The following is a 26,666-nucleotide window of genomic DNA, read 5'->3' as shown; positions in this document are numbered from 1 at the left end:
AGGGCAACAACTGGAGTGTCTCTGTTGATATATCTAGTTTGGATAAGGGAATAGAAGATTCACCTTTAAAGATAGGTAGGAAATATAAATGTGGAGGGCCTAAGGAATCCCAACTTTATTCCATGGGCAAGTTGGAGCCTATTCTGAAAAGGGTGCTTAGTGATCCCATAATAACCTGGGAGCAGAATGTCTGCTGCCTTGTAAGCAGGATACACGAGGTGAGCAGACCAGTGCAACATGAGCACAATGAGAGCCCGATTCAGGGTGGTGGCGCTGGAAACTACAAGAAACTAGATGTAGTACTTGACATATTTTACTAAATCAAATAAATTTTAACATCTTTGAAATTGAAATAAATCTTACAGATATATAGCTATATTTATATATATATTCCTATATTTCAATATTTATAATCTCAACTTAATTGGCAGCATTTCTTCTTTCTTAACAACATGTAAAATAATGGTGTATCTTAAAGTTGATGGTGTCCTAGATTCAATGATTACAATACCTGGATGTGAATAAGAAATAAGGAATTCAAAGGAAAAGTTTTAAACCTGGGTGACTGGAAGAATACTATTATTCCTAACAAAAAAATAAGGGCATTTCCTTGACCCCTATATAGGAGTCTAACCAAATCTTCTAATTTGAACAATGACCCATATGCTACTCACCTACTTTCCCAGCTGAACTTATTAATAATTAAAAATACTTATTAATGACAACTTTAATATGAACATGTGTTTGACCCTCAAGAAACTGCCATAATTTAAAGGGAAAAGGGAATTGCCATTGAAAAGAGTACATGGTGCTTGGGGTTGGATGGCATGCAGTTTCTGGATCCGGCTAATATTCAGACACTTCAAAGCAATTGATAACATCAGTCATTTGAACAATCGGAACTTCTTCAAATACTGGTTCACTTCTTCCTTGGGGTAGGGACGGAGAGCAACGCAAGTGGGGATGTTCTCTGGCTGCTCCACCCACAGCTTGTGGTCAATGTTCTTCTGTTGTAGCGTCTCTGCCAGCAACTTTAATGTAGTCTCATCCGGAGCCTACAAGGAGCAGAATACAGACTGAAGAGTCCATTTGGGAAGTGACGAAAGGCAAAGAGAAAAAGAAAGTATGGAGGGGGGCTCCTCTTAACTGAAAGTGGAGGAACAGCTCTACCAAAGAAAGAGGTGTAGAGCATGTCTCTAGAAGCAACAGCTTCATTGCTCCATTTGGCATTCACTCTCTGAAGGGGTGGGAGTGGGGAGAGGCTTAATATTCCTGTTTATAAAACAGGGATTTTTCTCTCCCCTCTTGAGATGCTGAGGGAATGCATTGTCAGTAATTACGCTTTATACCTTTTCTAGTTCTGGTACCTAAACAGCCATCCCTGATCCCTCAGCCAGCTCTGACTTTAAGAGTTGACTACCAGAAGGATTTCTAAAATCATATCACCTCCACCTCCCTCCTACTTCCACCCTAGCCCATACAAACCTGGAAGGATTTTCTTTTTGCCGGGATAGTTCCTAGTTGTTAAGGGTGGGCAAACTATTCTTCAGTGCCCTTCTGAAATTGTTTCTCATCATCTTTGTCACCCATGCTGAATCCCACGACAGGAAATAGAAAAGATATCACTCAGAAAATTAAGATAATTAATGTGTTATGTTGCATAAGGTATATATTTTTGCCTATGAAGGCAGAAGCCACTAAGATAACTAGAGGTTTGTCTTATCAAATTAGAGGATGATGGGATTACCACTCTTACTCTATTGAGTCCTTTGGGCATGCTGAAGAAGAATGCAGAGTTCCCCTCCCTCCTTCTTCAGCACCAGGAGCAGCATAGTACAAGTCAGAGTGAGTCCAAACCCTTGCTCTACCACTTACTGATTGTGTGATCTTTGGTAAGTTCTGTGACTTCGCTGAACGTTTGTTTCCTTATTGCAAAATGGGATGATAATGCTTCCTAGTAGTAGTGAGATTCAGTGAAATTAGGCTCAGATCTGTGCCTGACACACAGTAAGCACCCAGTAAATGGAGTTAATCTTGGCACTGTCATATTTTATTGTTCTTTATGGCTACACCACCACATTTAATCAACAGTGACTTCTAAGTCCCTTTCTTGAGTCATAGCTAACAACAGAATCATGAGATGTCTTTTAAACTCAGAGGAGTCACTTAATCTCTGCGGGCTTCAGATGTCTCATCTGAGAAAAGGGGTAAATATTTTATCTGCCTGAAAGCAAGGGAGTGGGGGATGTCTGAACCACAGGATTTCTTGAAGCCTTCCTATAAAAGTTCTATAAAAAGAATCTAAAGGAAAAGCTATCTGTTTCTTTTCTGCCTACTTACAGATTCTCAAGACATTTTCCTACAGGTTACTATTTGATGTTTCGTTACCCAACAGCAATTTTTCTCTTGAAAAATGACGTGTTTTTGCCAGCTGGTCAAGAAGGAATTACCCAACCCCTCCCCGCCAGGTTTATTTGAAAAAAAAAAAAGAGAGAGAGAGAAGCATTACAAAATCACCAAAATTCCACTACCCACCACTTAATATTTGGATATATTTCCTTAGTTTTTCCTGTCAAAATTTGGATCATTTTGTATATTGAATATAGTACAATTATAGAGTACAATTATATAGAGTACTACTATAGCGTGCTCACATCATGAGCACACTTCCACGCCAGCTAAACATGCTCCAAAAACATGATTTATGCTAGTTTCATAATAATCCATTATAAGGGCATAAGTTTAGCCAATTCATCATACTGGAAACTTAGTGATTTCCACATTTTTTTACTATTATAAAATGCTCCTATGAATATCCTTGTACAACGCTCCGTGGGTGCATCTCGTTATTTTGTTAGGTTACGTTTCCAGAGGCAGAATTGACAGAAGGTAAGGGTAAGATATGTTTGGCCATCTGTAAAATGTACCTTACCTCTGAGGTTAGTTTCAAATTATATTAGGGTTCACATTCATTTTCAAATAATTTGGCGTCAGATTCAGGTAAATGCTCCAGCTTGACTTCACTTGCAATGAGGAACCCCGTGTCCTTACCCTTCTGGATCGGTGTTGCGAAGAGGAATAAGGACAGCACTTCTTGGCGCAGCCATTAAAAGGCCGGCCCAGGGCAGCAGAAAGGCGGGCGTCGCTCCACCAGCCACCGCCCTCACAGGCATCCGTTTAAGGGGGACGCGGGTAAGACCGGAGGGGTGCGGGAAGCATTTATAACGGGCCCGATGTCCACTCTTCACACCGTCAGGCCCCACCCAGCCAAGGTAAGGCTCCCTGGACAATGGCTCAAACCCCCAAATCCTTTCCAAAACTTGGAACTCAAACACCCCTCCCCGCTAATGCCACACCCACTCCATGAAGTTAAGCCCTCGGACTCAAGACCACACCCACTTCCGGTCTCAACGTGCTCAAGGCCCCTCCCACTCCGCCCGGACCTCACCTCGAGGACCACCTTGCGCATGCGCTCCAGCTCCCGGAGGTAAGCGGCCGTGTGTGGGTGGTCGCGGTGAATGTGCAAGGCAGCGGTAGCTGCGTGACAAGCCTGCGCTACCAGTGCGCCCGCCGGCCAGGAAAAAGGAGCCTGTGATAGATCCTTTCGTAATACCAAGTATTGTACCAGGATCTGCGACTCTGCGCCAGAGGCCGCCATCTTCCTGCTCAACTGAAAGGCCAGGCCTGCCCCCCGATGCATGCCGGGATTAGGGAGGGTCCCTCAGCGCCGCCATGGTTTTGTACGGTGGGAGCGCAAAGCACGCTGGGACCGCAAAGCACGCTGGGACCGGTTGGCTTGGTTTTGAAGGCAAGGACGGCGGGAACGCTCCGCTGTGGCCTGAGTGATCCGCAGGAGAGGAGGTAAGGGAAATTAAGACCCAGTGGCGGACGGGACCGTGCCTAGGTGGAAGGCTGAGGGGCCTCTTATAGCTCCTTCCGTGTGCAAGAAAGACCGGCTGGACCAGAGGCGCCGCGCCTCGGGAGCGCCCAGGGACGGGGAGGTAGACGTGGACGCCCCCGACTCGGCCCCGGGGAACGGATCGGGCAGGTCAGGGAAGGGGAGCCCTAGCGACACTTGGGGTGTCCGGGGCGCACGGTGCGTGCCTGCGTTGTGTGTGCCTGCCCTTTGTCTGGGTTTGTCTGAATGTGGATCGATTCTTGCCCCTTTCTTTTGCCCCCAAAGATAGTCCTATTACGGGTGCCTGGACAGCTTTCTAAGAAGGCTCTTGGAAATCTGAGGAGGAGATGGAGCTGGCGAATACTCCAAGTCAAGGCGGCGAGTCCAGAGGAGGTATTCAAAGGGTCGCCTTATCCCCCCTTACTACAGCTTTTCAAGTGAGGCAGTTAGCGCGTGTCCGATGTATAGGAAATATTAAATAAATGCTTTAATTCTTTACATGCTTTGCAAGTAAGGGATCTGACACGTGTGTTAATATGTAGGAAATGTTCACAAATGCTTCATTTCTAGAGTTGATTAGCATTATAAAACTGTGACCTTTACTATATTGGTATTAATCAGTCTCTTAGGATCTGAGATTACCTCTGAATTTCTAATTTCTGTTGGTGAGCTTGTTTTCCTGTCTAATGCCCAGTAATATTGGTGAACAGTTCCTTTCAGTGTGCATTTATAGTCTGCTTTTATAGTCCTATGCTCCTAATACTTTTAAGAGCTTCAGAGTATTTCTTTAAGCCTCTGTGAATGTCTGAATCCAAATAGTTATGCATTAGCACTTGTGGGAAAACATGCGTAAAACCAAAAAAACAGTGCTCCATTTAAAAAAAAATTTCTGCAAGAATCAGTGAATTTGGTGACCCTGTTTTCATCTAGGTCACTATTATTGTAGATAACTGAGATTAGCTACGTTCACATGATGTGTTTTTTGAACAGTGTCCTGATCAGGAACTGCTTGTAGCTCAGTATTCAGCCTAAGAGGTTGCTGATCATTGAGTTCTGTTGTCAGCTCCTCTTGTTTTATAAATTGTTGCCAGCTTCTACAGTTTAGTTTAGCTGACTGCAGAGTTCTGGGGAAAGGGTCACCCTCTGTTCTCTAAAGTGCTTCCTGTTCCTGGGGTTAGAAATCCTTAGCTTCTTGTGAAATTCCCTTTTTACTTCCCTCAGGTGTCTTAGCTCACTTGGAAAGACTAGAGACTCAAGTGAGCAGATCCCGTAAAAAATTGGAAGAGCCACAGAGCACGCAGGCAGTGGAAAGTGCTCTTAGAACCAGGATTCATGAACTGAGACGTCTGCGAGATAAGCTGAGGGCTGAAGTGAAACAACGTCAAGCTAGAGTGAGTAGACGGGTGATCGATGTTGGCAGGCTCTCCTAGAGTGTAAAAAACAAATGTGATCTGGGAATTAGCAAATTTGTATGATGTGTTTTACCTGTGGTCTGTTGGAATCAATTTCAGTCCTTGATCCCTCAAGTGAGCAAACCTGTGCAGTCAGTTGATATCAATATCAGCTAACAATTGGCAGGCATTACTAATGGGCCAGGCGAACTCTTCATAATAGTCTCTTAAACCTGCCCTCATAGACATGAGCCTGTGAGCTCAATCCCAAACTGACTTGAGTCATCGGTACTTTTGTTGTTAAGACCATCTTTCTATAAACCAGCTTGAAACCTCATAGTAAACTTTGACTCTTCCCTCTTTTCAGCTTTCTCTCTAGCCCAGGTTCAGTTAGTAAAATCTGTCAAATTCTTGTTTAGATTGTCTTTGTGCTCCTCCATGGGTCCTAAATATTTACCAGGTGTTTTAGATGGCAGGATTATGCTAGGTCGTTCTCTTCTAGTATTTATACTTAGATAAATTCTGAAAATCTTCATAAAACACTACAGTTTTCATTGAATTACAAGTTTCCTTGCTCAAAGTGTCAGTAACCATTCATTGCCCATGGGTTAAAATCAGCCTCCTTTTTCTTGTCTTTGCTCCCTCTCTTCCTGTTCCTCCTTTCCTCCATTTCTTCTCTTCCTCCCTCCCCCTTTCCTTTTTTATTAAAGTAAAAAAAAAAAGTATATGTATACACACACACGTATATATGTAGTGCCCAAATCTGAAGATCCTTTTACAGAATGAACACACCCTGGTAAGTACCACACAGATCAAAGTGTAGACTTTTACAGTGCCCCAGAAGTCTCTCTCTTACATCCTCCTAGTCATTTCCCTCAAGGTAACCACTATTCTGGTTTGTGTTACTATACATTGGTTTTACTTGTTTTTGAGCTTTATGTAAATTTAAAAAGTATAAACTGTTATGTCGGGCTTCTTTTGCTGAATGTTATCTCTGTGAGGTTCATCCATATTGGTGCATGCTGTGGTCATTCTTTTTTACTGCTATATAATTATTCCATTTTAGAAATATCCCACAGTTTATTTACTTATTGTACTGTTGGTGACATTTGGGTTATTTGGGTTGTTTTACTTTGGGCCTATTCAGAATAATGCTGCTGTGAACATTCTTGTTCTTGTCTTTTGATGTAAAAATATGTTCTTTTCTGTTGAATTGCTGGGTCACAGGTTATGCAGGTTATCTTTAGTGAATACTGTGGAACAGTATTTGAAAGTTATTGTACCAATTTTACATTCCTAGCAACAGTGTCTAAGGTTTTCATGGTTTTGCGTCTTTACCGATCGATACTTGGAATTGTCAGTTTTAAGAATTTGTCATTCTAGTTAGAGTGTAAGAGTAAATCATTGTGAATTAATTCGTGTTCACCTAATAACTAATGATTTTAAGTACCTGTTTGGACACTTGAAAATCTTCTCTTGTAAACTTTTTAAGACTTTTGCAGAATTTTTATTGGGTTGTATATCTCTCATTAAATTGTAGAATTTTTTACACATTTTGGATGTGAATTCTTTGTTGTGTATCTGTATTCTGAACCTTCTTTTAAAGACTGGCTTGCCTTTTCACTCTCTAATGATGAGAAGAAAGTCTTCGTTTTAATGAAGTTTGATTTAGGAATCTGACTTTATGCTTACCATTCTTGTTTCCTTTTAATAAATCTTTGCCTAACCTAAGATCATGATGATGTTCTGTGTTTTTTTCTAAAGGCTTTATTTTACTTTTTACTTTCCGAATTACAGTCCCTCTGAAATTGATTTTTGTGTATGGTGTGAAATAGAGGTCATACTTCTTGTTTTTTTCCATATGGATATCCAGTGCCACTTTTTTTTTTTAAAGTAAAGTATTTATTTATTTATTTATTTATTGGCTGCATTGGGTCTTCGTTGCTGCACACAGGCTCTCTCTAGTTGTGGCAAGCGGGTGCTACTCTTCATTGTGGTGCACGGGCTCCTCATTGCTCTGGCTTCTCTTGTTGCAGAGCACGGGCTCTAGGCATGTGAGCTTCAGTAGTTGTGGCACATGGGCTCAATAGTTGTGGGTTACGGACTTAGTTGCTCTGTGGCATGTGGAATCTTCCTGGAGCAGGGCTCAGACCTGTGTCCCCTGCTTTGGCAGGCGGATTCTTAACCACTGCGCCACCTAGGAAGTCCTCACTACCACTTCTTGAAGACCACTCTTTTCCCATTGTATTACAGTGGATCTTTGGGTCCACTGTGGCCCCGTTTCTGGATTCTGTTCTGTTCCAATGGTCTGCTTGTGTTTTTGCTGGTACCGGAGGTTTATTACTGGAAGTTTTGAACCTATAGTTTAGGTGTTCTTCAGAGTTATCTTGGCTATTCTTAGCCCCTCAAATTATGTATAAATTTGGGAATCGGCTGTCAGTTTCCAAAAAGAAGCCTCCTACATCTTTGATTGGAATTGCACTGAATCTATGCACTGATTTTGGAGAGAATTGAAATCTTTATAGTATTGTGTCTACCAGTCAGTGTACATGGCATATCTTCTTGCTTATTGTATTTTAAGTCTTTTGTTTTCCTGTGTGTGTTTAAGGTTATAAATTTCCTTCTAAGCATAGAATCTTAGTCCATATGGACCACAATAACAAAAATACCATAAACTGCATGACTTATAATCAACAAATATTTATTTTTCACAGTTTTAGATGCTGAGAAATCCAAGATCATGGCACCAGCAAATTCAGTGTCTGAGGACTTACTACCTCTTTGATTGTGGTCTTCTCACTGTAACCTCATATGGCGGAAGAGGCACGCTAGCTCTTTGGCATGTCTTTGTTTTTTTTTTAATTAATTTATTTATTGGCTGTGTTGGGTCTTGGTTGCTGCACGGGGGCTTTCTCTAGTTGCTGTGAGTGGGGGCTACTCTTTGTTGCTGTGTATGGGCTTCTCAGTGTGGTTGCTTCACTTGATGCGAAGCACAGGATCTAGGCACACGGGTTTCAGTAGTTGTGGCGTGCGGGCTCTAGAGCGCAGACTCAATAGTTGTGGCACACAGACTTAGTTGGTCCTCGGCATGTGGAATCTTCCCAGGCCAGGGCTCGAACCCGTGTCCCCCTGCATTGGCAGGCAGATTCTTAACACTGCACCACCCTGGCATCTTTTATAAGGGCACTAGTCCCATTCACGAGGGCTCCCCAGTCATAACCTAATCACCTCGCAAAGGCCCTACCTCCAAATACCATCACATTGGGCATTAGGTTTCAACATGAAGTTTGAGGGACACAAACATTCAGTTCATAGTACATGGCTTTAGCTGTATCCCACAAGTTTTGGTATATCATGTTTTTATTATTTCAATTCAAAATATTTTTGATTTCCATTGTAATATCTTCTTTGTTTCATAGGTTTGTTTTAGAAATATATTGCTTAATTTCTAAAAATTGGGGGATTTGTTAGTAATTTTTTAAGTTACTGATTTATAGTTTAATTCCATTGTGATCAAAGAACATGACCTAGCATGTGGTCAGTTTTGATATATGTTCCAACTGCATTAAATGTGAATTTTGCATTTTGGGGTACTATATTCTCTCTATATATCAAATAGACTAGATGTGTTCATCATGATGTTCAAATATTTTATATCCTCACTAATTTACCTGTCAACTTATTTTATCAGTTACTGGGATAAATGTGTTGAAATCTCCCACTGTGATTGTGGATTTGTACTTTTTTTTCCCTTTCATTCTGTTTTGCTGTATAGTAGGTACAAACAACTTTAGGATTGTTATATCTTTCTGGTTGACTTAACCTTTTATCATTATGAAATGTTCCATTTTATTTTAGTTAAACGTCTTTCCTTAAAATCAACTTTGTCAAATATTAGTATAACTACAACAGCTCTTGTTCTTGTATTAGGTTGGCCAAAAAGTTCGTTTGGGTTTTTCTGTAAGATCTTACGGAAAAACCAGAACGAACTTTTAGGCCAACCCAATAGTACATAGTTAGACATTTTTAATCCAGCCTGGCAGTCTTTGTCTTTTAATTAAAGTATTTAGTCCATGAACTTTTTTTAAAAGTAATTAATTTATTGGCTGCAATAAATTGGATCTTCGTTGGCATGCGCCAGTTTTCTCTAGTTGCGGAGAGTGGGGGCTACTCTTTGTGGTGCGTGGGCTTCTCATTCTCTTGTTGTGGAGCACAGGCTTTAGGCACGTGGGCTTCAGTAGCTGTGGCACATGGGCTCAGTAGTTGTGGCTCATGGGCTTAGCTGCTCTGCGGCACATGGCATCTTCCCATACCAGGGATCAAATGTGTGAGCCCTGCATTGGCAGGCAGTTTCTTTTTTCTTTTTTTTAAAGAACTTTTATTGAGATACAGTTAACATACAATGAACTGCATATGTTTAGAGTGTACTATTTGGTATCCCAGTTTCCCAGTTAATTCCCCCCCAATCCTCCCTGCTTTCCCCACTTGGTGTCCATATGTTTGTTCTCTACATCTGTGTCTCTATTTCTGCCTTGCAAACCGGTTGATTTGTACCATTTTTCTATAGTCCACATATGTGTGTTAATATACGATATTGGTTTTTCTCTTTCTGGCTTACTTCACTCTGTATGACAGTCTCTAGGTCCACCCATGTCTCTTGAAATGTCCAAGTTTCATTGCTTTTTACAGCTGAGTAATATTCCATTGTATATATATATGTACCACATCTTTTTTATCCATTCATCTGTTGATGGACATTTAGGTTGCTTCCATGTCCTGGCTATTGTAAATAGTGCTGCAATGAACATTGGAGTGCATGTGTCTTTTTGAATTATGGTGTTCTCTGGGTATATGCCCAGCAGTGGGATTGCTGGGTCATATGGTAGTTCTGTTTTTAGTTTTGCAATGAACCTCCATACTGTTCTCCGTAGTGGCTGTGTCAATTTACATTCCCACCAGCAGTGCAAGAGCGTTCGCTTTTCTCCACACCATCTCCAGCATTTACTGTTTGTAAATTTTCTGATGATGCCCATTCTGACCAGTGTGAGGTGATACCTCATTGTAGTTTTTATTTGCATTTCTCTAATAATTAGTGATGTTGAGCAGCTTTTCATGTGCCTCTTGGCCATCTGTATGTCTTCTTTGGAGAAGTGGGCAGGCAGTTTCTTAACCACTGTGCCACCAGATAAGTCCAGTCCGTGAACTTTTGTTTTTCTTTCCATCCATTTTTTTTTTAAGCTCTTTATTGGAATATAATTGCTTTACACTCTTGTGCCAGTTTTTGAGGTACACCAAAGTGAATCAGCTGTATTTATACATATATCCCCATATCCCCTCCCTCCCAGGACTCCCTTCCACCCTCACTATCCTGGCCCTCTAAGTCATCACCCATCATCCAGCTGATCTCCCTATGTTATGCAGCAACTTCCTACTAGCTATCTATTTTACATTTGGTAGTGTATATATGTCAGTGCTACTCTCTCACTTCATCCCAGCTTCCCCTTCACCCCCTCCCAACCCCGTGTCCTCAAGTCTGTTCTCTACATCTGCATCTTTATTCTTGCCCTGTGCCTGGGTTCATCGGTACCATTTTTTTAGATTCCATATATATGTGTTAGCGTAGGGTATTTGTTTTTCTCTTTCTGGCTTACTTCGCTCTGTATGACAGTCTCTAGGTCTATCTACCTCATTACAAATAACTCAGTTTCATTCCTTTTTATGGCTGAGTAATATTCCATTATATATATATATGGAATATATATATATATATATATTCCATATATATATATATGCCACATCTTCTTTATCCATCAGTCCATGAACTTTTAATATGATTACTAACATATCTGGATCTCAGTCTACAGTGTTATTATTATCTTATTTGTTCTTTGTTTCTCTTTTTTCCTTTCTTGCCACCTTTTGGATTGATCTTTTTTATTATTCCACTTCTCCATTAGCTTGTTAATTATACATACTTTTAGCATTCTTTTAGTGGTTGTCCTCGAGAAAACATGCTTTTTTTTTTACTAGAATATACTTTATTTTTTATTCTTTAAGTTTAGCATTATGTTTACTGTCCAGGTTATTACATGTAGCTCTGTTCATTTTAACTTATATACAGGATTACATTGAAAAACATACAAATATTAATATTTCCAGTGTGTACCTAGGAATAATGTGCACATTTTCAACTTTGTTATGAAATTAATTTCCAAAATGGTGGTGCCATTTGTAGTTTCTTTTTATCGGTGTAATGAGGGTTTCCATTGTTCTGCATCCTTCCCAGTACTTGAAATTGGCAGACTTTCATTTTTTTCCAGTCTGGTGGTTGGTTGTTTAAATTTGAACACCTGATTTTCTGAAACGTTGACCGTATTTTTATGTTTCTTAGCCTTCAGGCTTTTTCTTCTGTAAATTGCCTACTTCTTCCTTTACTCATTGTTTCTATTGGGCTTGTCTTTAAGTTTTTGATTTTTAGGAATTTAAATTATGTTATGCCTGAAAATTCTTTGATATGATGTGGTACAAATATCTGATAGTCTGTGACTTGTCTCTTTACTATTTTATAGTATCTTTTTTTTTTTTAAGTTGCCATTACCAGATTTTTGCTTTTTTTTTTTTCCTTAAGTTTCTCATTGATTTTATTTTATTTTTGGAGGTATTTCTTTTTTTATTGACATATAGTTGATATACAATATTATATTAGTTTCAGGTGTACAACATAGTGATTCAGTATTTTTACAGGTTATACTCCATTCATTTACCTTTTATTTATTTTTGGCTGTGTTGGGTCTTTGTTGCTGTGCGCAGGCTTCTTATTGCAATGGCTTCTCTTATTGCAGAGCATGGGCTCTAGGCACGTGGGCTTCAGTAGTTGTGGAACACGGGCTCAGTAGCTGTGGCACACGGGCTTAGTTGCTCCACAGCATGTGGAGTCTCCCCAGACCAGAGATTGAACTTGTGTCCCCTCCATTGGCAGGCAGATTCTTAACCATTGCACCACCAGGGAAGTCCCTATAGTATCTTTTGATGTATACAGTTTTAAACTTTATATGGTCCTATATATGCAGCTTTTCTTTTTTGTTTATAATTTCTATGTCTTAATTTAAGAAAATGTCCCCGACTCTTAGCTCATAAAGATATTGTCCTCTATTTTCTCCCAAAACGTTTATATTTTGCTTTTCATAGTTAGGGTCTTTATGCCAATTGGAATTTAATTCTGGATATGTTGTGAGGTAGGAATCTAACTTTATCATTTTTTTCAGCTAATGGATAGCCAATGATTTGTGCCAATATCTGCTCTTCTTTTATTGATCTGTAATGCCAGCTCTGTCATATGTGTCAGGTTTCCATATGTGTGATCTCTATTTGTGATCTCTCTTTCCAGGATCTCTATTCTGTTCTTTTTGGTCTATCTGCTTGTCCCTTTGTTAATATTCAGTACTACGCTGTCTTACTACTATAACTTTATAAGAAGATTTGATACATGATAGGGGAAATTCTGTCATGTGTCCTTTTTTATTTATTTTTGAGTATAGTTGCTTTACAATGTTGTGTTAGTTTTTGCTGTACAGTGAAGTGAATCAGCTATGTGTATACCTATATCCCCTCCCTCTTGGACCTCCTGCCCGTCCCAGCCATCTACGTTGTCACAGAGCGCTGAGCTGAGCTTCCTGCGCTTTATAGCATGTTCCTGCTAGCTGTCTGTTTTACACATGGTAGTGTATATATGTCAATACTAATCTCCCAGTTCGTCCCACCCTCCCCTTCCCCACCTCCCGTGTCCACATGTCCGTTCTCTACGTCTGTCTCTGTGTCTGCCCTACAGATAAGTTCACCTGTACCATTTTTCTAGATTGTACATATATGCATTAATATACGATATTTGTTTTTCTCTTTCTGGCTTACTTCACTCTGTATGACAGACTCTAGGTCCATCCACATCTCTACAAATGACCCATTTTTATTCCTTTTTATAGCTGAGTAATATTCCATTGTATATATGTGCCACATCTTTATCCATTCATCTGTCACTGGACATTTAGGTTGTTTCCATGTCCTGGCCATTGTAAATAGTGCTGCAGTGGACATTGGGGTACATTTTGAATTATGGTTTTCTCTGGTTACATGCCCATTAGTGGGATTGCTGGGTCATATGCTAGTTCTATTTTTAGTTTTTTAAGGAACCTCCATACTGTTCTCCAGAGTGGCTGTACCAATTTATGTACGCACCAGCAGTGCAAAAGGGTTCCCTTATCTCCACACCCTCTCCAGCATTTATTGTTTGTAGATTTTTTGATGGCCATTCTGACCAGTGTGAGTGATACCTCGTTGTAGTTTTGATTTGCATTTCTCTAATAATTAATGATGGTGAGCAGCTTTTCATGTGCCTCTTAGCCATCTGTATGTTTTCTTTGGTGAAATGTCTACTTAGCTCTTCTGTCCATTTTTTAATTGGGTTGTTTGTTTTTTTGATATTGAGCTCCGTGAGCTGTCTGTATATTTTGGAGAGTAATTCTTTGTTGCTTTGTTTGCAAATATTTTCTCCTATTCTGAGGGTTGTCTTTTCATCTTGTTTATGGTTTCCTTTGCTGTGCAAAAGCTTTTAAGTTTCCTTAGGTCCCATTTGTTTATTTTTCTTTTTCTTTTCATTACTCTAGGAAGTGGGTCAAAAAAGATCTTGCTGTGGTTTATGTCAAAGAGTGTTTTTCCTATGTTTTCCTCTAAGAGTTTTATAGTGTCCAGTCTTACATTTAGGTCTTTAATCCATTTTGAGTTCATTTTTGTGTGTGGTGTTAGGGAGTGTTCTTATTTCTTTCTTTTACATATAGCTGTCCAGTTTTCCCATCACCACTTAGGGAAGAGGCTGCCTTTTCTCCATTGTATATTCTTGCCTCCTTTGTCATAAATTAGGTGACCATATGTGTGTGGATTTATCTCTGGGCTTTCTATTGTGTACCTTTGATCTATATTTCTGTTTTTGTGCCAGTACCATATTGTCTTCATTACTGTAGCTTTGTAGTATAGTTTGAAGTCAGGGAGCCTGATTTCCTCCAGTTCCATTTTTCTTTCTCAAGACTGCTTGGGCTATTTGACTATTTGGTCTTTTGTGTTTCCATACAAATTGTAAAATTTTTTGTTCTAATTCTGTGAAGAATGCCATTGGTAATTTGATAGGGATTGCATTGAACCTGTAGATTGCTTTGGGTAGTATAGTCATTTTCACAGCGTTGATTCTTCCAGTCTAAGAACATGGTCTATTTCTCCATCTGTTCATGTTATCTTTGATTTCTTTCATCAGTGTTCTGTGGTTTTCTGCGCACAGGTCTTTTGCCTCCTTAGGTAGGTTTATTCCTAGGTATTTTATTCTTCTTGTTGCGATGGTAAATGGAATCATTTCCTTAATTTCTCTGGTTTTTCATTGTTAGCGTATAGGAATGCAAGAGATTTCTGTGCATTAATTTTGTATCTAGCAACCTTAACAAATTCATTGATTAGTTCTAGTAGTTTTCTGGTGGCATCTTTAGTATTTTGTGTGTATGTATCATGTCATCTGCAAACAGTGACAGTTTTACTTCTTTGCCAATTTGGATTCCTTTTATTTCTTTTTCTTCTCTGATTGCTGTGGCAAGGACTTCCAAAACTATGTTGAATAAGAGTGGCGAGAGTGGGCACCCTTGTCTTGTTCCTGACTTTAGAGGAAATGCTCTCAGTTTTTCACCACTGAGAATGATGTTTACTGTGGGTTTGTCATATATGGCCTTTATTATGTTGAGGTAGGTTCTCTCTATCCCATTTTCTGGAGAGTTTTTATCATAAATCAGTGTTGAATTTTGTCAGAAGCTTTTTCTGCCTCTATTGAGATGATCATGTGGTTTTTATTCCTTGATTTGTTGATATGGTGTATCACACTGATTGATTTGCTTTTTTTCCTTATTAGAATATATTTTGATTAATACTTTTTATCACTTTCTGGATACTTACTAGAAACTTCTAACACCTTTTCTCTTCCACACATGCAACCTTTCATGTTGTTATTGTCATATGTTAATTCTACATATACTTAAAGCTGTATGAAACACTTTTATTGTTTGTACAGTCATTATGCCTTTAGAGAGAGAGAGATCCTTTTCAGTGCTCTTTGTTACTTCCTGTATTTCCATATTTTCATCTGGCATTATTTTCCTTCAATGTAAGTAGTTCCTTTTGGTACTACTTTCAGTGTAAGTCTGCCGGAAGTAAATTCTCTATTTTTGTTTGTCTGAAAACACCCTATTTCACTATATTTTTCATGTTTAAAGGGGTATTTTTTGCTGGGTATAGAATTACAGATTGAAATTTCTTTCATACTTTAAATATATTTTTCCATTGTCTTCTAGTTTCATAGTTTCTGTCAGATATTAGTCTTATAAGGTTTGAATATAATGTGTCTTTTTTCCTCTGGCTGCTTTTAAGATTCTGTCTTTGGGTTTTAGTAGTTTTATATCGTAATGTGGCTAGGTTTAACTTTCTTTCTTCATCCTGCTTGGTGTTTGTAGCACTCTTTAAATTAATTACTTGCTGTTTTTCATTTATTTGGAAAATTTGGCCAGTATCTTTTCAAATAATGCATCTGCCTCATTCTTTATTTCTGGGGCTCCCATGTGTGGAGTTTTTGTTTTGTTTTTACGGTGACCTTTGTCTATGTCTTTGCTCTAATTTAGATATGAAAATTTATTTATTTTCCACTTTTCTTGTGTGTCCACTCAGCTTTTAAACCTATTAAATTCCTAATTTTGGTTACTGTGTTTTTTGGACTTAGGGTTGTCATCTGATTCTTTTTAATAGATTCCAGCCCTTGGTATGAAGTCTTCATCTTTTAATCTATATTAATGACTATGCCTGGTAACTCAAATAGCTGAATCCCCTCGGATCTGCTTCTTTTGTCTTCTTCTTCCTCCTGGTTTTCAGCCATCTGTTCCTCTTCCCTGACTTTTTTTTATTTTGAATGATGGGTATTATATGAAAAAATATATGGTTTCTGAACTATGCTGTCTTCCTCCAGAAAGAATTTCATTTGTTTTCTGACAGGCATATAGCGTATGGGCATATCACCTTAATCCAGCTGAGGTATTCTGTTTCTGGTTTGCCCTTATTCCCAGGGTGTAGTCCTTTAGCGGGGGTGCTGGGGGAGCTCACTTGAAAGCTTGCGTGTGTTGGGATCTGGTATATCAAGGTACCTCTTCTTTGGCAGGCCCTGATCTCCACAGTCTCTGCTTAGCTTTTTAACTTTCAGCAGCTTCTTTCTGTTTCGTTTCTAAGTACCCAGTCACACATAGGCAGTTTAGGATTTGGCAAGTGCCTGGAGGGCAAATTGCACACAGAATGTTGGGTTTCCTTCTCTATAGCTTGACCTATAGGAAGGCAGCTCTGGTAACCTTGATCTCCAGTTTCTGTTTCCCTGGCATGGTGAGACAGCTACAAATTCTAGCCTGCAGCTTTCTATTTGGCCTGTATGCCTTGTGATAAAAATCAGCAAATGCTCTGAGGGGGAAATCTCAGGAAATCCCAGCTAACTTCAGAGCATTTATCTTTAATCTTCAGTCTGGCTATTTTGGTGATTCTCTGATAATGCCTTTGGGCCATTTTCTGTTTGCTTACTTGCATGCTTGCTTATATCTCTTTGGTATTTCATCCAGCTTGTGTGTTTGCCTCAGAGGGAGAGTTAGTCTGTATGATCTACTGGGCCATAGCTCGTAGTGTGCGGCTTAGAGTCAGTATTTATCATCTTGGCACTTGAAGGCCTACAACAGTCTGACGCAAACTAGCTTTCCCAGCCTTGCCTCTTTGCAGCTGTTTTTTTTCTCACAATATAGACTTTTCTCACATCCCTTTCTTTCTCCTCTCACACTGCTGTCCATTCCAGCCACATTCATTGTTGTTCAGGCCAGCATAATTTCTACTTCTGATTCCTACCACAAGATTCTTCCTCTACTGTGAATTCATAGCACCAGCTGGCTGGCCGCTGTAGCATTTCTTGATTCATTACATAATAAAAAAATGGTCTACATTTAAATTTTTTCCAGGTGGGCAAGGGCATTGGACTTTTATTATGCCCCTTTGTACCCAGTTTGATTTGCTACATATTTTGCAGGTTAAAGTATCTACTGCCAATGCAGAACCTGACCAAACATTAGAGATTACTGAGCAAGAAATTTTGGAGAGAAAACAGGAAAACATGAAAGCCATCCTGCAGGCATATCATTTTACAGGTATAGTTTTTTTCTGACCTGTTTTAGTCTGGGTCTCTTGTCTCTAGTGAGTTAGTTTGTAAGATGTATTATAAGTACTGGACTTATTTCATGAACATTGCTTTTTGCCCCCCTCAGTATACACACACAAAGCTGGCTTGCTATTCATAGGCAACTTTACATACAAGATTGGCCTCTGTGCAGCAGAAGGTTGATTAGTGGCTGGCTTAGACTATTCACTTTAGCGATTTGACATGTGCTAGGCCGTATGCTAGGACTTCCTTTACTGCTGGCTTTATGCCACTGGTCAAATAGTTTGAACCCCTCAAGTCTCTTTCACCATTAAAATGAGGATTTATTTACCTATTATCTGTATCATAAGAGGATTTTGGGAAGAACTGGGGACTGCCATAAATTGACACTTAGAAAAAAAGGAGCATAGGTAAAATGGAAATTTCAAAATCTCTTCCTCAGTAGTTTAATATTTAGGATCCTTTATCTTTCCCACCGTTCTTCTGTGGTTTTATCGACGCAAACTCAAAGTGAGCCAGAGTCAGTGAGAAGAAAGAGCTGGACATTCATTCAATGAGCATTTGAGCGCATGATGTCTAACTAGGCAGTGCTGAGGAAACTGGGATGCACAGATGAATAGGCTACTGCCTTTGCCTGCCATCTCCTAAGGTATCATCTTATCTGTCTCAGGGATCAGTGGGAAACTGACCAGCCGAGGAGTCTGTGTCTGCATCAGCACTGCTTTTGAGGGGAACCTGCTGGATTCCTATTTTGTGGACCTTGTCATGAAGAAACCACCTCAGATACATCACCATTCGATTCCAGTCTTCATTCCCCTAGAGGAGATAGCTGCAAAATACTTACAGACTGATATTCAGCACTTCCTGTTCACTCTCTGCGAATACCTAAATGCTTACTCTGGGAGGAAGTACCAGGCAGATCGACTTCAGGTATCTGTGATCTTGTAATGCATTTTGTGAGCCCAGGTAAGCTTAAAAGGAAAAAAAGGGACATGTTCTTTTGTAACTCTGGGCCAGATGTTTGACCATTGTCCTTCTAATGCTTGTTTCTTATTCATATACAAGCCATTTTCCACCTTCTCTTCTGTTGAAACTTTGGATGATGTTAAGGGATTATTCACTCATGAATGGTGATTCTCAGGCTTTTATACTTGACCCTTCCTTCCCCTCACAAAGTGGTAGGGTACAGTTGCTATGCTTTTAATTCAACAGGGATTTATAAAGTACCTAATATGTGCCAGGTGTCCTGCTGAACCTTGGGGATAGGTGCAAAGCAGAATAATGGTTTCTGAGATACCATAGAGCAATACTGTCTGTCTTTGCCTCCAGCTTACCTTCTTAGGGTTGCAGTTGAGCTTAGGGTTGAGGTAAAAAGAGAAAAAAGTAGACAGGAAATGAATGTAAATAGGAAATAAGTGACTCTTAAAAGCTTAGCATCTCCCTCTTTATGCATTTGGAATGACTATGAAGCTCCTGGTTGTCAGATAAACTTAAATTGATATGTGAATGCAGACATGAAGCATCTCAGCCATATGTATGAAGTCAGTGAAGTGCTTGGCAGAAATAGTATCTTCCCTGTATCCCCAGCCCCTGGCCATTTACTTAGTGCTTCCTGCAGGCCTTCTAGGCTGCTACCAGCTCTTAATTATCTTATACATCTCTATCATTTGTCCCTTTTTCAGGCCTTTCTCTGTCCTTCATTTATTTCTCTGGGATTTAATTAATGGGCCCTGTTTCGGGTAGACATGTCTGAAGCATCATAACCACTCACTGCCTAGGAGCTGTAACTGTCATATACTTTGTGTTTCTTTTGATCCCCACCCTCATTAGAATGACTTTGCAGCCTTTCTGGCTGGGCCCTTGCAGAGAAACTCACTGTGCAACTTGCTGTCATTTACTTACAAAGTGGAGCCAGAAGGCCAGTCCTTCCCATTTTGTGCTAGACTGCTGTTTAAGGACCTCACAACAACCCTTCCAACTGACGTCACTGTTACTTATCAAGGTAAGAGAAAGGATGTCTCCAGGAAGAAATTATAATATGCTCTGGGTTAGTCAGGTTGATTGAAACAGGGTGAAACAGTGAGACTATATCAGTTGGACCTCTTGAGACACTTTCTTCTGTTTATGTACTATGAACAGAAAAATACAAAGACAGTAAGATACCAAGAAGATCTTCCTTGTTTCTACCAATTTTTCCTCTCCTCTTTGTAAGTAGTAAACATACTTATCCTAGTTTTCCTTCCTTCTTTACTCCATCCAACTCCGCCAGAGTTCTTTCAGCTTACAGTTTGTTTTCATTGGAAACCCCTCTTAGAGAGACAGCTAATGAGGTTGCATCACAGGGTCGCTGTGGTGGAGAGAGCCAAGACTTGTTTCACTGTGAAGCCAAGTAGACATGACAAGTCAGCATGTACTTAGCTCTCCAGAGACTGTTCTCTAAATGAGAATTTTTCAGGGATGGCTGCATTTGTTGTGACTTTGTTTCAGTTAAATGTACCATAGTAATGTGATGGGCAATAATGAGGAAAAGGATAAAATGTTTTTATGAGGCAGAAATTTTGATGCTGCTGCAGGTTTCACATCACAGGTTTTAGATTTCTCTGGGCAGAGTCTAAGTTTCTGGTCTCAAAATTTCATTGGACCAGTAAGGGGCAAGCCTCTCAGTTCCAGACCAAATTAAAAAAAAAAAAAAAAATTACATGGGTCCAGAATATTAGTGATCCAGGTTCTGAGTCCTACAGTTGCAGTAAATGAGATTGATAGATTCTATCTTTTTTAAGGGGCGGATGCATTATCCACCACATGGGAAGAACAGCGAGCAGTCCATGAAAATCTGTTTTCTACGAAGCCCCTACATCAAGTGTTTACTTCATTTGCAAGAAAAGGAGAAAAGTTGGATATAAGCCTGGTCTCCTAGAATATTATTTTCATTGGAAACACATCAGAAGTGAGTAATGACCACAGTGGCAGGCAAAAGGTCCTGGGAACTGAAAACTGGTGGGGTTTTTTGTTGTTTTTCTTTTCTTGCGGGTGGTTGTAGGGGTGCTGCAGTGGGTCTTCATTGCTGCGAACAGGTTTTCCTCTAGCTGTGAGTGGGGGCTATTCTTCGTTGCGGTGCACAGGCTTCTCATTGTGGTGGCTTCTCGTTGCAGAGCATGGGCTCTAGGCATGAGGGCTTCAGTAGTTGCAGCACATGGGCCCTAGAGTGCACGGGGTTCAGTAGTTGTGGCTTATGGTCTTAGTTGCCCCGTGGCATGTGGGATCTGCCTGGACCAGGGGTCAAATTCGTGTCCCCTGAATTGGCAGGCAGATTCTTAACCACTGCACCACCAGGGAAGTCCTGAAGACTGTTGAAAGGCTTAGACTCCTTGCCTGGGGACCATCCTTGCAGTGAGAACAGACACCCACCTCATGTTGAGGGCAAGTTTGAGTCTATAGACCCTGGCATTTTTGGACAGTTCTCTGTGATGCCTGGTCACTTGTTATAATGCTCAAGAATATCTCTTCTTTTGAGATTGATCATATATTTTAGCTGAAAATCACAGAGTGGTCTGTGGGGTAATAGAAGGCATTTTGTGAAAGAGGGAGTATATACCATTCAATTGAGTATTTCTAGCTTTTATGAAAACTTGAAGTAATTTTGCCTCATTTTCCTACCTGTGACTTTTGAAAAGAAAGTTCTTAGAACACTCTAGGTTTAGGGTATGACATGAATCATACAATTAAGAAGGGAAGTATGTTTAATATTTGGTTTGGAACATTCTAGGCCAGTGCTTTACAAAGAATATGGTGTGAGAAAGTACTATGGATAAAACAGTCGGGGTTCCATGTATCTAATGTCGTTTCATAAAACATGTTAGTAGAGCACGAAATGTATTAAGTCAGCTATAAAAAAGCATGATCAGAAGTTTCCTTATAACGTGATCATTGCAAAGAGAAGTGGACCCCTCTCCTTTACGTCTTCTCTCCCCTGCAAGCTCCAGGCCCCAGCTGTACACTTGTCTTCCTCATCTCCTGGTCTGATTAGGGTACCACTTCTTTTAACCATGGCCTCTGCTCTGCTGGTGCTTTTTGTTCCTTGGCTTGGGAGTATGTGCAGGGCCAGTGCACGGATGTGAAAACCTATCATTGTGCCATTTTATTTTCTTGGCCGCACTGGCGGCATGTGGGATCTTAGATCCCTAAACAGGGATCAGACCTGTGCCCCTTGCATTGGGAGCACGGAGTCTTAACCACTGGACCATCAGGGATGTCCCATCATGCCATTTTAATTTCTGTCCCCCACCTTGGCCCAGTTATAAATAGGAGTCGTTATTACCCTTACTGCTCAAGGCCAAGACCTGATGGCCATGCAGCAGCCTGCAGGTGTGGGAGCCTAGCTAAGTCTGGGCGGAGTGCAGAAGGATGGTCAAGCTAGCTCGGACCACTGTTTGGAAGGAAGCGGCTTAAGAAGAGAGTGAGGTCTCGTGTTAAGCTCTTGCCTTCCAGGCACGTGGTGAGAACCAGTGTGGGAGGGAGCAAAGCAGTTCTCAGATAAGGGCTATTAACACAGTTTTCACAATAATCACATTCAAGTTGAATAAAGCTTTTAATAAAACAGTCTTGTTCTTTATCAATACCTGTAAATTCTCTTTTAAAGCAGTAGCAAAGGCGACTGTAGCAAGAGCTCAAAAGGCAAGGCAATATCGGAAAGTGTTTTTTTAACAGAAAATTAAAAATATAAATGTAGAAGATCTGTTTATATATTTTTCTTTCAGAAATAAAAGTCCCTTTCCCTCCCTCCCTCCCACCAGGTAAAAGGAAATATTGCACTTTCTGCTCTCATGACTAAGGTGACTGGGGTTCCAGAAGAACCTTTCAAGATTATCAGGACGAGGACCATTTCACCTAACTCGGACCACAGAGACAAGCAGGTCTTCAGAATGAAAAGCACTGCTTCCAAGTTCTAGCTGGGGAGCAGAGCAGGTGCCAGCCCTCACTGTAAGCAGAGCTGCCCCACTTGTGTTCCCAGCCAGGCACAAAGGCAGCAGCCTGGTTCCACCTCTGGTGCCTTCCTGCTCACAGTGGCCATGGCCTCTCTGGGGGAAGGAGGGCTGGTCAGAACTAGGGCTCTGGAAGGATTGTTCCAGTACTATGCCTAAGAGCCCTACTCTCTGGGGAAGCTACAGGCACACCGAGGAATAGTATGGCCACCCTCAGAGCTCACGCATCCATGAACAAATGAAGGCTTGAGATTTTTAAACCTAAAGTCTATGTGAGTGTGTACTTCAACAGCTTGGGAATGTTGGGACTTGGTCATTTGTCCTTTCCCAAGGCCTTTCTTTGATTCCAAAAAATAAACTCTCCCTCCCATGTGGACTCTCGTGGGGCTTGAGGCCATTCAGGAGTTGTCTACTACCTGGTGAGGCAGTGTAACTGAGGCGCCATTAGGAAAGGTGGCCGGCTTCTCTCGCCCCTTCAAGAAAAAGGTTAGCAGCTCCCCCTTCCCTTTCACAAAGATGGGCCCTCTCCTCACAAAGCGGAAGCCGTACTCTCGCAGGATGACTTGTGTTTCTTCCACCACCTGTAGAGGGAGAGCTTGGGGTTAGAGAGTGAGCCTGGGCCAAGGGGGCTGGTGGTACCCACACATGGTCCCTGTCCACAGGCTGGCAGCACTCTCCTCCTGCCCCCTTCAGCCTGCGCACCAATGGGGGCAGGGAGGGTTGCCTGGCCCTCTCCTCTTCCAGTGATAGCCTTCGTGCTCACTCTCCTAGGAGGTCAGCCACAGGTTGCCTTGTTTGGCAACCTAGACTCCTGCTTTTCTGTCCCATCTGCCTTTTTTGTGGCGCTTTCCTGCCAGACCCAGCGGTACAGATCAGGGTGGTTTTGGGGAGAGCTGTTGGAGGCCCAGGGTGTGAGCTAGTTCATACCAAAAAGCAGGACATTCTTATCTAGAACTTAAACCTGCATCTTGCAAATGGTGTTTTAAGTATTTTCTCCTTTTACTGAGGCATCTCTTCCCACTCTTGCCCTTGATCTCAGCACTGCCAACGTAATCTGGGCCAACAGAAAGGAGGCAGTAGTGCCAGCAAAACATGCACTATCCCGATTCCTTTCCCTGGACCTGAGCACACAGCTCTGTTGCTGGACGTACCTGAATGTTGCCCATGACCCCTGTGGACTCCATCCTGCTGGCTACATTGACTGTATTGCCCCAGATGTCATAGTGTGGTTTCCGGGCTCCAATGACCCCAGCCAGTACCCCGCCTTTGTTCATGCCTGAGGTAAAGACACAAAATTCAGCACAGCCCCATCTCAGAAGCCACCAACTCCTCTCACAGAATTTGCCACCTGACTCCAACCACAAAGCTCCTAATTACATAACATTATATTCCTCATCAAGCCTGATTCTCTAAGTTACCAGAGGACAGAAATCATGTCTCCTACTCATCGTCCTCACTATGTGCTCGGTAATGTCAGCCACCCAGATATGTGAATTAATTCAGTACAAAAGCTGCCAGTTTCTCTCTCAACCCACCTGGTACTTCAGGTCTCCTGTGACCTGGCCCAGGGATTGAGACCCCCTTCCCAAGAGTGGGTGGCAGGTGACATCCACCCTAACAGGCTGGACTGAGGTGAACAAGGCCCTCAGGCACAGAAGATGCCCTGGAAAGGTAGACAAACTCAAGTCCCAGCCAGATTCCGAAGGAAGGCTGTCGTCGTAAACAGCGTGGGACTGGGACAGCTGAGCATTTCTTCAGGTTCTCGGTTTGATCATCCATCTAAAGACCCTTACGGTCCCTTCCAGCTTGATGAGTGTGACCCTCCTCAACCGAAATGCCTTGGGTCTTTGTAAGCCCGTCCTCCCTGATTTGCCGAGCCCCCTGCATCAGGGGGAGCCCGGCAGGAGCGGGCGGGCTGGGAGGCCTTACCGATGCGCAGCATGAAGTTGTTGAAGGACTGGTTGTTGATATTGGTGAGCGTGTCCTTCATGGCGAGGGCAAAGTCGGCCAGGTCCGCCAGGTGCTGCCAGCGCTCCTTGTCGGACTTCTCCTCCTGTGCGAGAGCAGCCGTGGGCGCCAGGCCAGCCGGGCACCTTCCTCCCTTCACCTGCTAGTTATAGGCCTTATTCTCCACTTCCTCCCACAGAAGAGCCAGGGAGCTCTTTAGCTCTGACTTGTCACTGTGAGAGCTGACCTGGGTCCCTTTAGGTCTGGGGCAGAGATGGGTAGAAGGTGGGGAAGGCAAATCCTCCCCAGCCCAGCTACTTCCTATCTGCCATGTATCTGATCAGGAGTTGTCTCGTCACCACCTTGCCTGAACCTGGTCTTTGAATTTTGTAGTTGTCCGCATTTTGTTTTTTCAACTAGATTATAAGCACTTGAGAGTGATGACCATTCTAGACATGGTTCTTTAACCTCATCTGTAAAATGGAGATGGCAGTAGGACTTACATTGTATAGCACAGCTGTAAGATAAACTAGGATGATGTTTTAAGGACAGCCCTTGGGACCAGGGCCCCCACAGCTCATTTCCCCTCCCTGTGGAGCTAAACAGAGCTGGCCTCACGGGTCTGAGTTAACAAAAGAACAATCTGTCAGCCAGTGAGCACTGACGACTCCTCTTTTCCAACAAAACCATTTCCCCAGCCTGGACATCTTCATTATTACATAATTACGTAGATGGTTTCTGCTCCCTAGTTCTTATGAAAGTATAGAGCATTAAGAGGGCATGGCCATAAGCACATGAAAAGATGCTCAACATCACTAATTAGAGAAACGCAAATCAAAACTACAATGAGGTACTACCTCACACTGGTCGGAACGGCCATCATTAAAAAGTCTACAAATGACAAATGCTAGAGAGAGTGTGGAGGAAAGGGAACACCCCTACAATGTGGGTAGGAATGTAAGTTGGTGCAGCCAGTATGGAAAACAGTATGGAGGTGCCTCAAAAAACTAGAGTTGCCATATGATCCTGCAGTCCTACTCCTGGCTATATATCTGGAGAAAACTTTCATGTGAAAAGATACATGCACTCCAGTGTTCACTGCAGCGCTATTCACAATAGCTAAGACATGGGAACAACCTGAATGTCCATCAACAGATGAATGGATAAAGAAGATGTGGTACCTACATACAGTGAAATACTATTCAGCCATGAAAGGATGAAATAATGCTGTTGGCAGCAACATGAATGGACCTAGAGACTGTCATACTAAGTGAAGTAAGTCAGACAGACAAATACCATATGATATCACTTACATGTGGAATCTAAAATATAACACAAATGAACTTATCTGCGAAATGGCAACAGACTCACAGACAGAGAACAGACTTGTGGCCAAGGGGGAGGGGTTGGGGGGGAGGGATGGATTGGGAGTTTGGCATTAGCAGGTGCAAACTTAGAGAATGGATAAACAAGGTCCTACACAGGGAACTATATTCAATATCTTGTAATAATAATGGAAAAGAATATGAAATTATATATATATATATGTATAACTGAGTCACTTTGTTGTACAGTAGAAGTTAACATTGTAAATCAACTACACTTCAAAAAATTTTAAAATAAAAATGGGCATGACCACAGTTACATAAAATCTCATGCCTGGCCTAAGCTGTGGAACAGTGGTGGGGGGCTGTGTGTGTTCCCCTCTCTGGTCATTAAACTCAGTCAACCTGATTTTATATTTGCACTGTGTGGTGCTAGTTAGTGGGTGTGTGTCTGTGACCCCCTCAGCACAGCAGTAGTTAATGGCAGCTACGTTTATAACATCGTTTACAAGTGCTACGTGCTACGCGTGGGCTGCCTGTCTTGCTCCAGCTCCTCTACACATTGAGCTGGTTAGCTACCTTGTTGGAGCTGGTAAAGCCGTTGGTGTTGACATCTGGGGTGACTCCTGAAGCTGCCATGTAGGTGCTGCCAATGGTTTTGATCTTGGTGATGACCCGGAACTTGGGATTGTCCAGAAGCTGAGGCCAGTATTAAGGAAGAGAGAATTGTGAGCAGTCAGGGGAGGTAAATGAGCCAACTGAATGACAGACTCGCCTGTTTACAACATGCCCACGAGACACCCAAGAGATGTTTTCCTATAAGAGCTTCATTCAGCCAACATCTGACTTGCCCGTTTACAA

The 26,666-nt window shown here is 41.6% G+C and overlaps 3 protein-coding genes across 6 annotated transcripts in view; 1 reads left to right on the top strand and 2 right to left on the bottom strand.

The window, feature by feature from the left end:
* Positions 1-303: 303 nt before the first annotated feature.
* Positions 304-3,700, bottom strand: PTRHD1 (peptidyl-tRNA hydrolase domain containing 1). Of its 2 annotated transcripts, none has more exons than XM_057741121.1 (2): positions 3,449-3,700; positions 304-1,055 (listed from the first exon to the last, which is right to left on the bottom strand). In XM_057741121.1, exons 1-2 carry the CDS (start codon positions 3,698-3,700, stop codon positions 885-887), a joined length of 423 nt encoding a protein of 140 aa, XP_057597104.1. In that variant the 3' UTR covers positions 304-884. The 2 variants fall into 2 exon arrangements, 1 of the variants encoding a protein (XP_057597104.1); XR_009054625.1 differs by lacking the exon at positions 3,449-3,700 and adding an exon at positions 3,052-3,432 and having other exon boundaries at positions 918-1,055.
* Positions 3,701-3,718: 18 nt separating this feature from the next.
* CENPO (centromere protein O) lies at positions 3,719-22,483 on the top strand. Its single transcript, XM_057741120.1, has 8 exons — positions 3,719-3,861; positions 4,184-4,291; positions 5,120-5,289; positions 17,423-17,540; positions 18,222-18,481; positions 19,382-19,553; positions 20,332-20,498; positions 22,345-22,483. Exons 2-7 carry the CDS (start codon positions 4,246-4,248, stop codon positions 20,466-20,468), a joined length of 903 nt encoding a protein of 300 aa, XP_057597103.1. The 5' UTR covers positions 3,719-3,861; positions 4,184-4,245; the 3' UTR covers positions 20,469-20,498; positions 22,345-22,483.
* Positions 22,484-22,931: 448 nt separating this feature from the next.
* Positions 22,932-26,666, bottom strand: part of ADCY3 (adenylate cyclase 3) — a 90,867-nt gene continuing 87,132 nt past the window's right edge. For all 3 annotated transcript variants that reach the window (XM_057741117.1, XM_057741119.1, XM_057741118.1), the window contains exons 19-22: positions 26,385-26,504; positions 24,463-24,586; positions 23,685-23,809; positions 22,932-23,114 (exon numbers count right to left, since the gene is read on the bottom strand). In XM_057741117.1, coding sequence (XP_057597100.1) covers positions 22,932-23,114; positions 23,685-23,809; positions 24,463-24,586; positions 26,385-26,504 — 552 coding nt within the window. The remainder of the gene's footprint in view (positions 23,115-23,684; positions 23,810-24,462; positions 24,587-26,384; positions 26,505-26,666) is intronic.

The sequence above is a fragment of the Hippopotamus amphibius genome, chromosome 7 (assembly GCF_030028045.1).
Source record: "Hippopotamus amphibius kiboko isolate mHipAmp2 chromosome 7, mHipAmp2.hap2, whole genome shotgun sequence".
Classification (NCBI taxonomy): domain Eukaryota; kingdom Metazoa; phylum Chordata; class Mammalia; order Artiodactyla; family Hippopotamidae; genus Hippopotamus; species Hippopotamus amphibius.
Note: the sequence above shows the minus strand (reverse complement) of the source record. Positions and strands in the feature narration are given on the sequence as shown.

Excerpts from the sequence above, each read along its gene's own strand:
- CENPO (XM_057741120.1), top strand. The coding sequence starts at position 4,246 with ATGGAGCTGGCGAATACTCCAAGTCAAGGCGGCGAGTCCAGAGGAG. Across the intron at positions 17,541-18,221 it reads GCAGGCATATCATTTTACAG|GGATCAGTGGGAAACTGACC; the intron begins GTATAGTTTTTT and ends TATCTGTCTCAG. Across the intron at positions 19,554-20,331 it reads CGTCACTGTTACTTATCAAG|GGGCGGATGCATTATCCACC; the intron begins GTAAGAGAAAGG and ends ATCTTTTTTAAG.
- PTRHD1 (XM_057741121.1), bottom strand. The coding sequence starts at position 3,700 with ATGCATCGGGGGGCAGGCCTGGCCTTTCAGTTGAGCAGGAAGATGGCG. Across the intron at positions 1,056-3,448 it reads TGCGCAAGGTGGTCCTCGAG|GCTCCGGATGAGACTACATT; the intron begins GTGAGGTCCGGG and ends TGCTCCTTGTAG.